General features: G+C 39.9%; 1 protein-coding gene across 2 annotated transcripts in view; it reads right to left on the bottom strand.

Moving 5' to 3' along the window:
• MDN1 (midasin AAA ATPase 1) overlaps window positions 1-15,217 on the bottom strand; it is a 158,572-nt gene that overhangs the window by 55,626 nt on the left and 87,729 nt on the right. For both annotated transcript variants that reach the window (XM_059941583.1, XM_059941584.1), the window contains 13 exons: window positions 14,885-15,001; window positions 13,741-13,949; window positions 12,584-12,732; window positions 12,023-12,234; window positions 11,397-11,617; window positions 10,440-10,553; window positions 8,623-8,755; window positions 7,490-7,605; window positions 6,578-6,711; window positions 3,453-3,610; window positions 3,111-3,231; window positions 2,534-2,744; window positions 1,548-1,779 (listed from right to left, as the gene is read on the bottom strand). In XM_059941583.1, the coding sequence (XP_059797566.1) occupies window positions 1,548-1,779; window positions 2,534-2,744; window positions 3,111-3,231; window positions 3,453-3,610; window positions 6,578-6,711; window positions 7,490-7,605; window positions 8,623-8,755; window positions 10,440-10,553; window positions 11,397-11,617; window positions 12,023-12,234; window positions 12,584-12,732; window positions 13,741-13,949; window positions 14,885-15,001 (2,127 nt within the window). The remainder of the gene's footprint in view (window positions 1-1,547; window positions 1,780-2,533; window positions 2,745-3,110; window positions 3,232-3,452; window positions 3,611-6,577; window positions 6,712-7,489; window positions 7,606-8,622; window positions 8,756-10,439; window positions 10,554-11,396; window positions 11,618-12,022; window positions 12,235-12,583; window positions 12,733-13,740; window positions 13,950-14,884; window positions 15,002-15,217) is intronic.

The raw sequence follows: 15,217 nt of genomic DNA, 5'->3' as shown, positions 1-15,217 counted from the left end.
GCATTCTTTCATGTGTCTGTAGGCCATCTGTATATCTTCTTTGGAGAAATGTCTATTTAGGTCTTCTGCCCATTTTTGGATTGGGTTGTTCGTTTTTTTGTTATTGAGCTGCATGAGCTGCTTGTAAATCTTGGAGATTAATCCTTTGTCAGTTGCTTCATTTGCAAATATTTTCTCCCATTCTAAGGGTTGTCTTTTGGTCTTGTTTATGGTTTCCTTTGCTGTGCAAAAGCTTTTAAGTTTCATTAGGTCCCATTTGTTTATTTGTGTTCTTATTTCCATTTCTCTGGGAGCTGGGTCAAAAAGAATCTTGCTGTGATGTATGTCATAGAGTGTTCTGCCTATGTTTTCCTCTAAGAGTTTGATAGTGTCTGGCCTTACACTTAGGTCTTTAATCCATTTGGAGTTTATTTTTGTGCATGGTGTCAGGGAGTGTTCTAATTTCATACTTTTACATGTACCTGTCCAATTTTCCCAGCACCACTTATTGAAGAGGCTGTCTTTTCTCCACTGTATATGCTTGCCTCCTTTATCAAAGATAAGGTGACCATATGTGTGTGGGTTTATCTCTGGGCTTTCTATCCTGTTCCATTGATCTATATTTCTGTTTTTGTGCCAGTACCAAACTGTCTTGATTACTGAAGCTTTGTAATATAGTCTGAAGTCAGGGAGCCTGATTCCCCCAGCTCCATTTTTCGTTCTCAAGATTGCTTTGGCTATTCGGGGTCTTTTGTGTTTCCATACAAATTGTGAAATTTTTTGTTCTAGTTCTGTGAAAAATGCCAGTGGTAGTTTGATAGGGATTGCATTGAATCTGTAGATTGCTTTGGGTAGTAGAGTCATTTTCACAATGTTGATTCTTCCAATCCAGGAACATGGTATATCTCTCCATCTATTTGTATCATCTTTAATTTCTTTCATCAGTGTCTTATAATTTTCTGCATACAGGTCTTTTGTCTCCTTAGGTAGGTTTATTCCTAGATATTTTATTCTTTTTGTTGCAATGGTAAACGGGAGTGTTTTCTTAATTTCACTTTCAGATTTTTCGTCATTAGTGTATAGAAATGCAAGCGATTTCTGTGCATTAATTTTGTATCCTGCTACTTTACCAAATTCATTGATTAGCTCTAGGAGTTTTCTGGTAGCCTCTTTAGGATTCTCTATGTATAGTATCATGTCATCTGCAAATAGTGACAGCTTTACTTCTTCTTTTCCGATTTGGATTCCTTTTATTTCTTTCTCTTCTCTGATTGCTGTGGCTAACACTTCCAAAACTATGTTGAATAATAGTGGTGAGAGTGGGCAACCTTGTCTTGTTCCTGATCTTAGTGGAAATGGTTTCAGTTTTTCACCATTGAGGACAATGTTGGCTGTGGGTTTGTCATATATGGCCTTTATTATGTTGAGGAAAGTTCCCTCTATGCCTACTTTCTGCAGGGCTTTTATCATAAATGGGTGTTTGTGCTTTGTTTTACATGTAGGATACACGGAATAACCTTGCAAGAAAATAAGTGCCCCCAAAGGAAAAAAACTGAAGGATGGCTCACCTTCTCAGGCAAACCTGTGTCATAAAATCCGCTGTGACTCTGTACTGCCAAAGCATAGCCAGGTACTCCATTGCAGGCCAGAGCTGAACACTCCTGGTGAGTTGGATTAAGGAGGTAAAGCCTGGCTGTGACAGGGAGGAAGCTTCACTGTGCTTTTTCTCCAGAAAACCAAGTGAAATTCCTTTGGCTTTTAGTTCTGAACACTGAGCATTCACAAGACTCTTCAATTCATCTGGACAAAAAGACACACAGTGGTCAGTGGTCAGGCTCAGATTCCCAACAGCCAGTCACATGACCATTAGCTTAACCTGAGTTCAACTTCACCTGAGCTTGAGTGTCTCATGTGTTAATACAGGGGTCGCCAACCCCCGGTCTGGTCCGCAGCCTGTTAGGAACCGGGCCGCACAGCAGGAGGTGAGCAGCGGGGCGAGCGAGCGAAGCTTCATCTGCCGCTCCCCATCGCTCCCCATCGCTCCCCATCGCCCCCATCACCGCCTGAGCCATCCCCAAGCCCATCCATGGGAAAACTCTCTTCCACGAAACCGGTCCCCGGTGCCAAAAAGGTTGGGGACCGCTGTGTTAAATAATGCTACTAACACCTGCACAATTCCAATGACAGAATTAAATAATATATGCAAAGTTTAGGGAATTCCCTGGCAGTCCAGGGGTTAAGACTCTGGCTTTCACTGCCGTGGATCTAGGTTTGATCCCTGGTCGGGGAACTAGGATCCCACAAGCTGCGTGGTGTGGCCAAAAAAGAAAAAAAGAAAGAAAAAGAAAAAGTTTAGCCCTATGCCTGATACTTATTTAGTGGTCAGTATAGTATACAGGGAATAAATAAATAAATAAAAGGAGAATATCTAAGGGAAAACTTTAAAAAACGTATTGGCTGCAAATAAATAAATAAATAAATAAAACTTATTGGCTGCAGAGCAGAGGACATGCTTAGAACGTCTGTCAGCCAGCCAAACTCCAGAGCATATTACCTGGGTTGACATCTTCCAGAGTATTAGCTCTGAGGACCAATCCCCAGGCCTGTAGGAGACTTTTCTTTAATGTCCATTCAGAAGCAACCATTTGGAGCCGACTAATGTCTTCCCACCATCCACTCTCCCCAAGGGCAGGCATCCGCTCTCTGATGGCAAGGGCTTTGTTAAAGACCTTCAATTGTGAAAAACACTCCACCACCAGCTTGTCCTGAAACAATAAAACCCAGGAGAGCCTATTACAGAGGAGAAAAGTAGTTCTTTTTAGCAGCCTATTCATGGCTGAAAAAAATGTTTTAAATATTTCCTTAATGATTCTATAAAACATAAAGTTGGTTTACTCCCGTAGATCTCAAGATATTCACAGTAATAAAGTTAAAAGTCTACTTCAGCCTTAAAAGTCTCAAGAATAAATAAAATGATAACATTTAACAAGTCAGTTAATAGTACTCATTGAACATTTAAGAATTAAGCTTTGCAAGCAAGACTGAGTATAGCTGAATGGCAGTCCCCACGTTCCAGGAGAGCTGCCAAAGAGGTCAAATCTTTGTGTTTACTACATGCTTCCAAGTCATACCTTAAAAGGAAACGGTCGTCCCAGAAACTTCTGTAACTTCTTTATACCCGTGAATCCACCAGTTGGGCTCCCCAAGCAATTCTGAATATGTTCTGAGACGGTCTGAACCTCTTTGTAATATCTTTAACAAAGGAGATAAAGGGCAGAAGGGAAGTAAGGAAAGGGGGAAATGCTGGATGGTAAGAACATCACTCACATTTTATATCTGATTTACATTCACCAACAGGCCAAGGGGACAAACCAAAGTAAAGCCAAGAAGAAGCACGTTTCAATTCCTAACCCTCCTCCCTTTAACATCAATACTGTAGATACTGACGTTGTTACTCTAAATATGACTCTTACTTGTCTTCGTGGTTCATCAGGAGTTGGGGGATCTGACGAACCAAATGTTTTAAAACCCAGTGCCAGTGAAGGGCAAGCAAGGCCAGGCCTGGTGCATCCACTTTTACTGTATCGGCCACGGTCCAGAACCGGTCCCGCCACCGCACAGAACCCAAGATCTAAAAACAAAGTAAACCAAAACTGCTCACAAACATCTCCCAGTAAAGGACACAAAACACTGACTTCAATCATTAATCAATACTCAACACACACACGTTAAAGATCTAGCATCCGACTGGAGTATTTTTAGGGATATTAAGGCAGTCAGAGAAGGCAAAGCTCTTTCCTCTTATTATCTGAAGTTCAGTTATCAGAGAAAATGGAATTACTGGGTCATGTGGTAAGTGTACACGCAATGTTATAAGAAACCGCCAACCTGCTTGACAAAGCAGCTGCACTATTTTGTATCCCATCCAGCAGTGTAGGTGGGTTTCAGTTTGTTCCACTTCCTTGCCAATACTTGCTGCTGTTGACCATTTTAATTTTAGCCATTCTGGTGGGTGGCACCGCACTGTGGTTTTAATTTACATTTCCTTTATAACTAATGATGTTGCAATTTTTCCAAGTTCTCACTGGGCATTCATTTATCTTCTGAGAAGCATCTATTCAAATTCTCTTGTTCATTTTTAAAAATTGGGCTGTCTTATTATTTGTCTATAAAATTTATATGTGATTTAGCAACAGTGTCTCCCAGTGTTTTCCTTTTCTTAAAGCTATCTATTAAGTTCTTTATTTTGACAAAATTGAATTCATCAATTTTGTTCTTTTATGAAGAATGCCCTGAAATCTTTGCCTATCCTCAAGCTGTGAAGATTTTCTCCTATGTTTTCTTTTAGAGGTTCATAATTTTAGCTTTTATATATAGGTCTACGATCCATTTTGAGGTAACTTTTCTATATGATGTAAGGTAGCAGGTAAAGGCTCATTTTTATATTATATGGATATCTAGTTTTTCCATCACCATTTGCTGAATGAACTGTTTCCCCCATTAAATTACCTTTGCATATTTGCCCCCCCGCCCCAAAACTTCACTGACCATATAAGAGGGTCTATTTGTGAAGTCTCTTTTTTGTTCCACTGGTCTATATGTCTATCCTTATGACAATAACTACTGTTTTCAATAATGTAGCTTCTTAATGCAAATCAGGTATTGTGAGTCTCCAACTTAGCTGTCCTTCTAATTATGTATTTTTACAGTAGTCTCAAGATTAGTGATTCCTTTTAGGTTTTATGATGTCAAAGCTGTTTTCATAATAATGTCACGTTATTTGCCTTTTTCACTATGTTGACATTTGCACTGATGGTACCAAAAACAGGGCGGGGAGGGTGGAGGGGACAAACTGTGATTGGGTGTCTGGCAAACACTGTGTGGAAAATGAATGAAGTCAACCTGTCAGTTCAAGAAAAACAGGAGAGTATTTGCTGCTGATGACAGAATTTGAACCTTCAAGTAAAACCTAGAACTTTGAAAAACTAAGAGTTTGACAACTTCCCAATACTTACAGATTTTTTCATGAGGTACCTTTTTGTGGTAATTTTTCATGAGTGGGACTTTTTAAATTTATCTATATTGAAAAATGTAATGTGTCAACATTTGGAAGATCTGATAACTCACTGAACAATACTTTCCAAATTACCAGTGCATGAGACCATACATGCAAGGCTAAAAGTCCATCCAAACTGCAAGCCAGGCCAACGGATTTTAACGCATGACAAGATCAGTGATACTTTTTCAGATTCCACGTTACAAGTAACCTTTACAAAACTAACACTTGTCAACCTGTGGTATAGAATCAAAGAAGAATATCACAGTTATATGAAATGTTTGTTAAATACTCCTCCCTTTCCAATCTCTTAGCCACATGAAATAGAGGCCAGTTTTTCTTCACAAACTTCAACCCATACAACATACTGTAAGAGACCGAATGCAGAAGCAGGTGTGAGAATCCAGCTTTCTTCTGTTAAGCCAGACATTAAAGAAACTTGCAGAAATGTAAAACAGTTCCACTCCTCTTAATTTTTGTTTTGGAAAATAGTTGTTTTTCATTAAAAATGTTATTCATATTACCATGAAATGAATTTGTTACTGTGTTTCTTAAACACATTAATAAATATTTTTTACATTTCTCAGATTTATTTCCTAATAAAGTAAATATTGATACATGTAAACACATAAACAAAAGTTCTTTGAGGGTTTTGGTAACTTTTATGAACATAAGAGGGGGGGTGGGTCTTGAGACTAAAAAGTTTAAGATCTACAATTCTAGTTTAACCAGAATTACTCGAATAATCTGGATTCAAGCCCAATTTAGTCCATATGTGACAATCATGTCTAAGAAGGATTAAGTGAATTGAAGTATAACTGTTAAGATTCTGATTTTTATCAACAGGTGAGTGGATGAATAAGATGTAATACATACATGCAGTGGACTATTACTTGGCAATAAGAAGGAATGAATTCTTGAGACACAAAACAATATGGATGCATCTCAAAATAATGATTTTTTAAATATTTTTTTTCATTTTTATTTTATTTTTATTTTTTTGGCTGCACCACGCGGCATATGGGATCTTAGTTCCCTGACCAGGGATCAAACCTGTGCCCCCTACATTGGAAGTGTGGAGTCTTAACCACTGGACCACCAGGGAAGTCCTCAAAATGATTTTAAGTGAAAGTAGCCAGATAAAAAAGAACAATATAGAATACTAGAAAACACAACTGAGCTACACTAACAGAAAGCAGATCAGTGGATACCTGGTTGGAGGTGGGGGGTAGGAAAAAAGAAAAGAAAACAAAAGAACAAGATGAAAAGGTCTGAGGGTGATGGAGAGGTTCACTGTAATGATTGTGGTAATGGTATCACGGGTGTACACATGTCAAACATACAAAACTGTACACTTTATATGCGACTTACTATATGTCAGTTATAACCCCATAAAGCTTTAAAATATGTGTATCTATTTAAATTCTTAAGAACTTCTCAAATAATATTGTACCTATAACAACACTGAAGTTGGTCTTGCCCCTAAGAATCTTTGTGCCAAGAAATATGTTGCTTAAGATAAAAACAGGTACATCTCCTTACCTCATTAACACTGGCATCAGACACCATCCCCTGGGAGGACTGTACCCAGAGCAGGATTAGCGCATCACAAAGTTCAAAAAAAGCAGCAAGATTGACCACGATTTCATGGGGCAGGCTGTGATAGCTCTCTGGATCTTAGAGTTGGTATAAACAAAATAAGAACATTTGATCAGATTTAAATCTCTGGACATTTTCAAAATCAACAGTAATCTACAACTTAACGTTATTCTCAGTACAAGGGTCAATTTGAAACGTCAAAATTGAATGCAAATCTTTGTCTATTATTAAGTTAGCAAATTAGTCGTGTATACCTAGAGATGTTCATAACGTCTTAATTAAAAAAAAAAAAAAGCATTTGTTTAAATACAAAATTGTTTAAATACGAATTCTAAGTGTGTATATGACTGGATGGATAGATAATACAGACAGATGTGAGAAGATATAAACAAATATACTATTAACAGTAGCTGCTGCGAGAGGAGACTTTTTCCATTTTTATGCTTCTATAATAGTTTGAATATTTTCCAAGAAATACCGTTATCTTTTCAATTTAAAAAAAAAGGAGGAAGAAAGAACCTATAACCAAATGCTTATGAGCTCATACTTTTGAGCCAACAGAACAAGTTTCAAGTTCTGGCTCTGCTACTTGCTAGAGATGTGACCTTGAGCATCTCTGTGCCTCCCTTTCCTCTCTCATGAGGCTTATCTCATGGTTGCTATAAAAAGTAAATGAGATCAAGGACGTGTAAAAAAGCACTTAGTCAAAAATACTGAATAAGGGAAGATGTTCAAACTCAAGCTAGCAAATCAAAAGGAATCAGTACCATGGCATCAGCTGCTGAATCCCTCTCACCTTCAGCAACATTATGCAGTCAGAGGCATAACTGAAGAAAGTAAAGGTAATGTCCTTACCTTTATGGAATTCAAAGGACATTCTCAAAACACTATTTCTTAACTTCTTGCCACCAACAGAAACCAAATTTGCTTCAGTAAAAATCCGTTTTTCCCGATCAAGATATATGATTGTCCTGAAATGAGATTCCATAACATAATAGGTATTGGTTAATAATACTTATTACAGCCTCTACCTGCTGAATCCTGAGAACCCTTTGGAACATCAATCTCCTTCAACCTGCCATTCCCCTCATGCCTCTGCAAATTCTGGACTAGAGAGACGGCAGCAAGAGGGATGACAACTGAGCTGGGGGTAGGAAGACAGAGGGCTAGGTAGACCACCCAGCCCCACTGTGTTGCTCTGCCATGACATGACAAACTGTGCTGCGAACTCTTAAAACTGGCCATCTCACAATTAACCTGCAGTGCTAGAAGTTACCTAGGGAGGAGGAAGGGGGAGTTGCTGGGAGGGGGGACAAGAGGGCCTCAGAGGTGCTACTACATTATCACATGAGTGAGTTCACTTTGTGAAAAGTCATCAAAACAATATATAATCATCATTAGTGTACTTTTCTGTAATGCACGTTATACCTCAATTACAAAATTATTTTTTAAATCTATTACACTAATGGCCAATTAAAAAATAATACTGGTCATTAAATTAAAGGTGAGGAAAGATTAACTTATATAACAATTATGTAAATTTATACTATAGGTCACTATGTACGTACATCTCCAACATTTGACGGGGCAGACAGATGGCTGAGGAAAGGACATGTGAAAATGCAAGGAGCTGCTGAGAATCACACAGAAAAGAGTGGAAACACAACTGTCCTATGATAAAAAATTAACCATAAAACAAATCCCACCACTAATGCTTCACTAGTGTATTTATTAAAGCACCCTATTAAATTATTAAGAACCTGTCACATTCACAGGCACCTGGACATCAGGGTCAGAATGATTTTGCTGCACATGGAGCGTGAAGGAGAGGTGGTGACGAAGGCAATCATGTCTGACACCCACCACTTCTCAGGTTCAGAAAATTAAACACCCATAAGACTGTCAAGTATAGCTTAGGAAAGGTATAATCTGTGAAGCCATGGTGTACAGCGAGGCAAACAGCACCCAGAACAGTAGACTTCACCTACTTGTTTGCAACAGACTCTAAAAGGGCAAAGAGCTGCTCAGGCTGGTCCATTTGTGGGTCAAAGTCCATCGAATTTCTAATGATGTCCAAAGCCTGCATATTCCATCGGGGATCCAGAGGGATCACATATTCATCTAGTTTAAAAAACAGAAGGTAGAATTTTGGAGTTAAACTCCTTGCCTGGCAAATTTCAGTTGAGGATTTTCATTGTTTTACTTTGATCACACTGAGTCCTGCCGGGGAAGAGAGGGACCAGGGAAATGGTTTCAGTCCATGGTAGTAGAAAAGTAGGGTTCAACAGCTTCTACGCTATTTCCTTTCTAAATGCAAAATTTCTTCTAGCCCTGAAAATTCATTCCACCGTAGGGTAGAAAGGTAACCTCTGCTAGAGCATAAACATTCCAACAAATGTATTCATTTGCTCAGCTCCCGCTTCTGGTTGGGAAAGAATCCATGGGCTTAATTACCCAATCTTTCGCCATTAACCATAAAAAAACGAACTTACATGGCAGAAAATGAATGAGAACACATCTCATTATTTGCTTTCAATAAGAAAAGCAACTCAAGATTATTTCCCTTAAAAACCATTTCTTTATAATCACAGGATGTGCTGCTGCTACTTCTTACTCCTTTGGCTCAAGCTCGGTATCTCTTCTGTAAAGCAGCAGCGATCAGACTCTGACCCGCTCCAGAGGTTGAGAGCCCAGCGGAAGAGGTAAGACAAAATGATGGGAACATTAATTTGATGGTGGCTGAGCTGGATGGGTCAGTGGAGCACTTCAAGTTTTAAAGGCATCCACCATAGAGTAGCCTAACAAATGCCTATTGTGAATAGCAAGGTACACATGGGGGCCCATATCCCAAAGTCCAGCAAGACTACACAATCCAGAGCTACACAGCTGAAAAGGAAAAAGGAAGACGAGCTAATGAGTGCCAACAGAGGGCAAGCCATGTCTGCTACAAAGGGAACCTACCACTCTACTCTAGAACTGTGTTCCCAAAGACCAAAATTCCTTCATAATTGGAAAGCCATAATTAGGTTCAGCCGCAATCTGACTACTACAGAAGTTTTCTCTATTGTTTGATTTCTGCTCAACCATTTACCCCATTACCTTTAGTGTACATAAGGTAATTATAAGTATACATAAGATTATAATTATGTAAACATAAGGTTTAGCACAAAAGCATCATGCATATTTTTTTCTGAACCAAATGGGTAACAGTATGTTTTGATCAACATCAGATAAAGATTGAGAAATTCTGAATACCTCATTTGATTAGATAGCTCAGATGGCTACTCCTTTTATCATTATGATTTTGTTTTGTAACTTTGTATTTAAGGCTTTATAACTTCATCATTAAGGTTTTCTATTTTCTGAAGAAACTGATCCTGTACTGTTTCCCCTTTGTCTCAAAACAGATCACAGTTTCTGTTAACAGTACTAGTATATCACAGAAAGTCATAAGTGAAAGGGACCCCAGAAGAATGAATTTAATTCCCATATTTTTCAAACAAAGTCAGCAAGTGTGAATGATGGGCCCCAAATCAACAAGCCAGTTTGTGGCCAAGTTGGAACTGGAGCCCAGTCTTCCAACTCCCGTGTTCTTCCCACTACATTGTGTGTCATCATCCTCTTTCAGAAACTGAAGAATAAATGCATAATTTCAAAAAAAGCAGCAGAATTTGCATCTGGATACCCTGAGTCTTCTTTAGAAAAAACTGTTACAAGTGGGAGCTGTAACAGATCTTTCTCCCATGAACTCAATGGACAGGTTCCCCAGAGTGCTGAGAGCTAGAAATCAAGTCAGGTGCAGTACCTGTTACATTTGGTTGTAATATTTTGATGACATTACTGACCCCAGATGAGAGAGCATTTGAGTAAAAATTCCTAAGAGATGCAGCACTGGCTTCCAAATGAATCTGTACTGACTCTGTGGAGGAAGGAGAAGCAAACGTTAGCATCTAAAGCAGTGCCGTCCATTCGAACCTTCTGTTCTATAGCTGCTGTCACAGTAGCCATGTCACATGTCACATTTTAGTGGCTACCTGTGGCTAGTAGCTATCACACAGGACGCCGCAGATACGAATATTTATACAATTTTTCTCTCAACGTTTAGACATCACATGTACCACACAATAATATACACATACACTGTCTTATCTACAAGTTCTCGTGGAGCAGAAAGACTCATGTAAACTCAATTACTTTAGTCAACAAGTTCTACCAACAAATTCCACGTTCTGTACTTTACAATCTGCACAATGTTGTTAACTGTTGCTTTTCCCTCTCTTGGAATGAAAAAAAAGTACAAAGAAATCAAGCACGACCACTTAGAGCACTGGAATGAAAATAAGATTAGAATCTTATGTACTTTTATGGGAAGTACATTTACCAAAAGCAACCCTTTCCCAGATAGAATGCATGTGCAGCAGAGTAAGTACAGCAAAAAAAAGCAGGATGTTCAAAAACTTAAAAGTAACATAATATAGTACATTTTCCTTCTGGATTTGATAGAAAGCTGGATGGATCCTGAAATGCTAAGGATTACGTGGGGAAAAAAAAATTTCTCTCAGGGAACATCTAAGGGCAGATGTGTTCCTTAATATTTTAACAGCTATATAAGCAGTAATGCTAAGTCATATACGTCCTGCTAGGAGCTCCCCCAGATGTAATTTTAACAGTGTAGCCGGAGAGTAAAACAACTGCTGAGTTACTAAAGCCGGGTAAGTGTACTTAAATTCCCTCATTACACAAAGTAAGTCTCTCTACTCACCAAGCCCCTGTGGCACATTCTTGGCTAAATGATAAAGCCATTTAACTCTGAGCATCCAGTCTTGATTGGTTGCTCTTTCTATGAGCAATTTAACAGCCACAGCCAGAGCATCTGGTTCATCGATCCAGTAAGTATCCATTTCAACTGAACTGAATTTTAAGCTCTCCGGGTGGGAGGACTGCATAATTTTCTCTAAGTCTGGCAAAGTAAGAGGCTGAATCCTGAAATTCATTGCAATAGGCAAAGTTAGTACTAGGGTTAAATCTTCATTTCATATTTCAAAGAACCAAGACAATAACTTTACAATTAATGTATCAAAGAGGTTAACAGGGAAAACATGAGTCCCCTCCAAAGGGGGACAATTAAAACACGCACCTATAATAAATAATAAATAGGGAGCAATATCACAACAAACAACAGAACTGTGTGGAAAATGGCCACATAACATTCTGGTCAAATATGCTGGGTCATGACCATTACCATCAAAAAAAGAGAGAGGGAGAAAGAAAGAGAGAGAGGGAGGGAGAGAGGGAGGACGGAAGGAAAGAAGGAAGGAAGAAAGGAAGGGAGGGAGGAAGGAAAAGTCAAGATGCCAAAGAGACACAGAAGCTCAAGGCTCCACTAACCTTGCCCAGTTGCTCGTTTTCATGCTCAGCCTATTGAGACAATATGCTAAGATCTGTCCATCGCCTCGGACTTTAGAGAGATGAGAATCTTCCGTAGCAGAGAGAGCCGAGGGCAGAGAATCTGGCCACAGCCCCATGGCAAGAATGGAGTTGCCCCAGGTTTCATGTGCTTGCAGAGAAGAAACATGTTTCTCCAGTAAAGCCTGCACAAGCTGGTAGGAGATAAAAACACATGGTGTACAGGCACTGAGACACAAGTGCTCTTACCAAAAACTAGCAGGGTAACAGTAGTTTTCTAGACTCTTTGTGATCCTCTCACAACACTCAGACACATTCCTCAATATACATTACAAGCTAAATTTCACTTTTTCTGCTGAGAGGCAAGTTTCAAGGAATATTTATATTTACGCTATTTTCCAGAAAAGTGCCTGGATACCAGATCTCTGTTAGAGCATAACTACAGATGGCTCTCTTAGGTCATTAAAGTTGCCACCAATAAAGTTTCCTCCTATTACCTGTAATGTTATAAAGTAGAAAGCTGTGTGAAACACTTCACAGTACCTTCTGGTTTGCTGGTGAAGCCTGGGAACGGACATATGCGTCCCAGCATGCTTCAGAAAAGGCTCTGTCTAAGCTCAGCCCTCGCTGTAGGTACTGCACAATGAGTAAGGCTGTCTGAATGAGTGTTGACAACGAGGACGCTGGAGAACCTATAAAGAAGAAATAGTGCCATCCATGAGCAATAGATTCTGAAAAATCTCCAATGAAAATGGACAAATTTCACCTTCACATCAAACTTCCACTCAAATCCACCCAGATACTTATTTTAGAAAGCCTTCCAAGTGGACTATAGGGGCTCATTAGCACACAATGAACTTGTGGGAACATTCACATTCCTTGCCTCCTATTCCGCCCTCCTCCCCTCCTTCCCTGTCAGCAGTACCTTTTGGGGAAGTGACTAGATGACTCATTTACTAATGTGATAAAGCCTGGCCACAAAGACCCTTGGATCTAAAGCCGACATACACTGAAGGGGGCAAAATGAGCATGGTGCCAGAAAGAACCATGGGCTTTGAAATTCAACAGACCTGCTTTCAAATCCCAGCTGTCATTATTAACTGTTTGGATTTGACAAGTTAATCTACCTCTCTGAGCCTTATCTGTAAAATGGAAATCTACCTTGCAGAACTAATGTGAGGACTAAATAAGCAGCCAACATTGCACCTAACACAGAGTAGTTACTTAATAAGTAACATTTCATTATTTTTTCATTATTGTTATTATTACTGCTCTTTCTTGTATATTTGGACATTTAGAAGAAGTAACACCTGTCTGTTTTAAACAACTCAAAGCTCCCTCTTTATTCAACCTTCAAGAGATTTGATGATGACCGTGAAGATTTGCAGGACAAACTTCACCAATCTCAGTGTGAAAAGCAGTACAGGTACTCCTCTGAGTGTGGTCTCTGACTGCACGCATCAGAATTCCCCAGGAAGCTTCTTTAACATGCTGATTCCTGTGCCTCACTCAGATCTGCTGAACCCAATCTCTTGGGGAAGAAGGGTACCAAGCGCATCTACATTACTAACAGGCTTTCCTGGTAATTTCTATTTCTATGTACACTAAATGTAAGAACTCCTGAACTAGCAGTCAAATGGAGTAACATGAACTTCCAGAGGAAGAAAACCCTGCAGAGGCCTAGAAGTCAAGCACCTTACCTACAACAGCACTTCGGGTCTCTGAGTGCAAAGCCAAAAGGATGTCACACACACTGTCCCCCACCAACCCAAGGCTGTGCAGTAGGACTTTCAGATCCAGGTCATCTGGGATGCCCCCATCCCTTTCTCCTGAAATGTAGATTTCAAGTCCACGATTCCTCATAGCTCGGGATATTTCTCCATGAACAGGATCCATTGAGAGAAAAAGTCTAGTAGTATAGCAATTCAAAGGAAAAAAAATCAAAATCTCAGTGCAACTGACAGTGCAGCTCAGCAACAATTGGTGAGGGCAAATCATATGTGGCTCATCTTCAGGGAGCTCATCAAAAGAGACACTGCTAACTCAACGTACAGATGCTATTTACATCTGCATTCTATCCTCTAGTTCCAAAATGCATCAATACAGCAAATCAGTTTCTCTAAACCTATTTTCCTAAGGAACTAAGTATTGAATATCCAGTGCACTTTAGTACTGAGGACTGTAAAATTCTTACTTTCAGATATTCCCCACATCAGGCAGTGCTAATTCATCAATTATTCTAACTCACCTACAGAGAAAAGAAAAAGGAGCAGTGTCTTCTCCAGAAACACTTAGCTTCGTAACATTCAATGGCCATCAACTTCTGCATCTAGCTATCTGACAGCTCACACTTACCTCCAAAGCTAAACAGCTGATTGCTGCTAACCCTCCCCACACCAAACCTGCTCCTTTGCCAGTCTCTCCTTTCTCAATGAATGGCACCCTTTTACCCAATTACTCAAGCCAAAACCTTAGATGCCATCTTTGCTTCCTCCTTTTCTTAACCCACAACCCCATGAGCAAGTCCCACTGATCTAAGAGCCCTAGTCTAAGCTATCATCTCTCACCTGAACTGCAAAAGGCTTGTAACTGGTCTCCCTGCTTCCAGCCTTCACCAACCCAAGGCAGGGACCTCATCTTTCTTATTTACTGCTGTGCCCCCCCAAAGCACACCAGCACCTGGCAAATAGCAGAGCCTCAGTAAATATTTGTTAAATCAATGAGTGCATGAACATGCTCATGACTGACTGTACAAATACGATACATAAGGTGGCCCTAATGAATGGTCACCTCTGACATCAAGGCTGTCAGATTCTGAGGCACACACTTAAGAGGCATAAATACCTGAAATTGGGATTTGGTGTTATGGTGGGAGTGGATCCATCGATGATTCCTCTCTCACTAACAGTGAGGACACCTCCGGGTTCCAGCAAAGCATTCAAACGATCCAGCACCGATGGGCTGCACAGAGAGAATCCAAATGGGGGACAGGCTGGCGTGCCACACTGACTACCGCCCTGGCTCAGGCCTCTCACTGCGCCTGACCCATGTCTTCCCTTCAGCACAGACCACGTCCCCGTACAGAACTGTGATTCTTCCAAGATCTCTTTTCCTATCAATACCCGTTTTCACTCCCCAAGGCACACAGCCCAGTGATTCATACACAGTAAATATACA

This window comes from Balaenoptera ricei, chromosome 12 (genome assembly GCF_028023285.1).
Source record: "Balaenoptera ricei isolate mBalRic1 chromosome 12, mBalRic1.hap2, whole genome shotgun sequence".
Taxonomy (NCBI): Eukaryota; Metazoa; Chordata; class Mammalia; order Artiodactyla; family Balaenopteridae; genus Balaenoptera; species Balaenoptera ricei.
The sequence above is the reverse complement of the archived record's forward strand: the minus strand, read 5'-3'. Positions and strand labels throughout refer to the sequence as shown.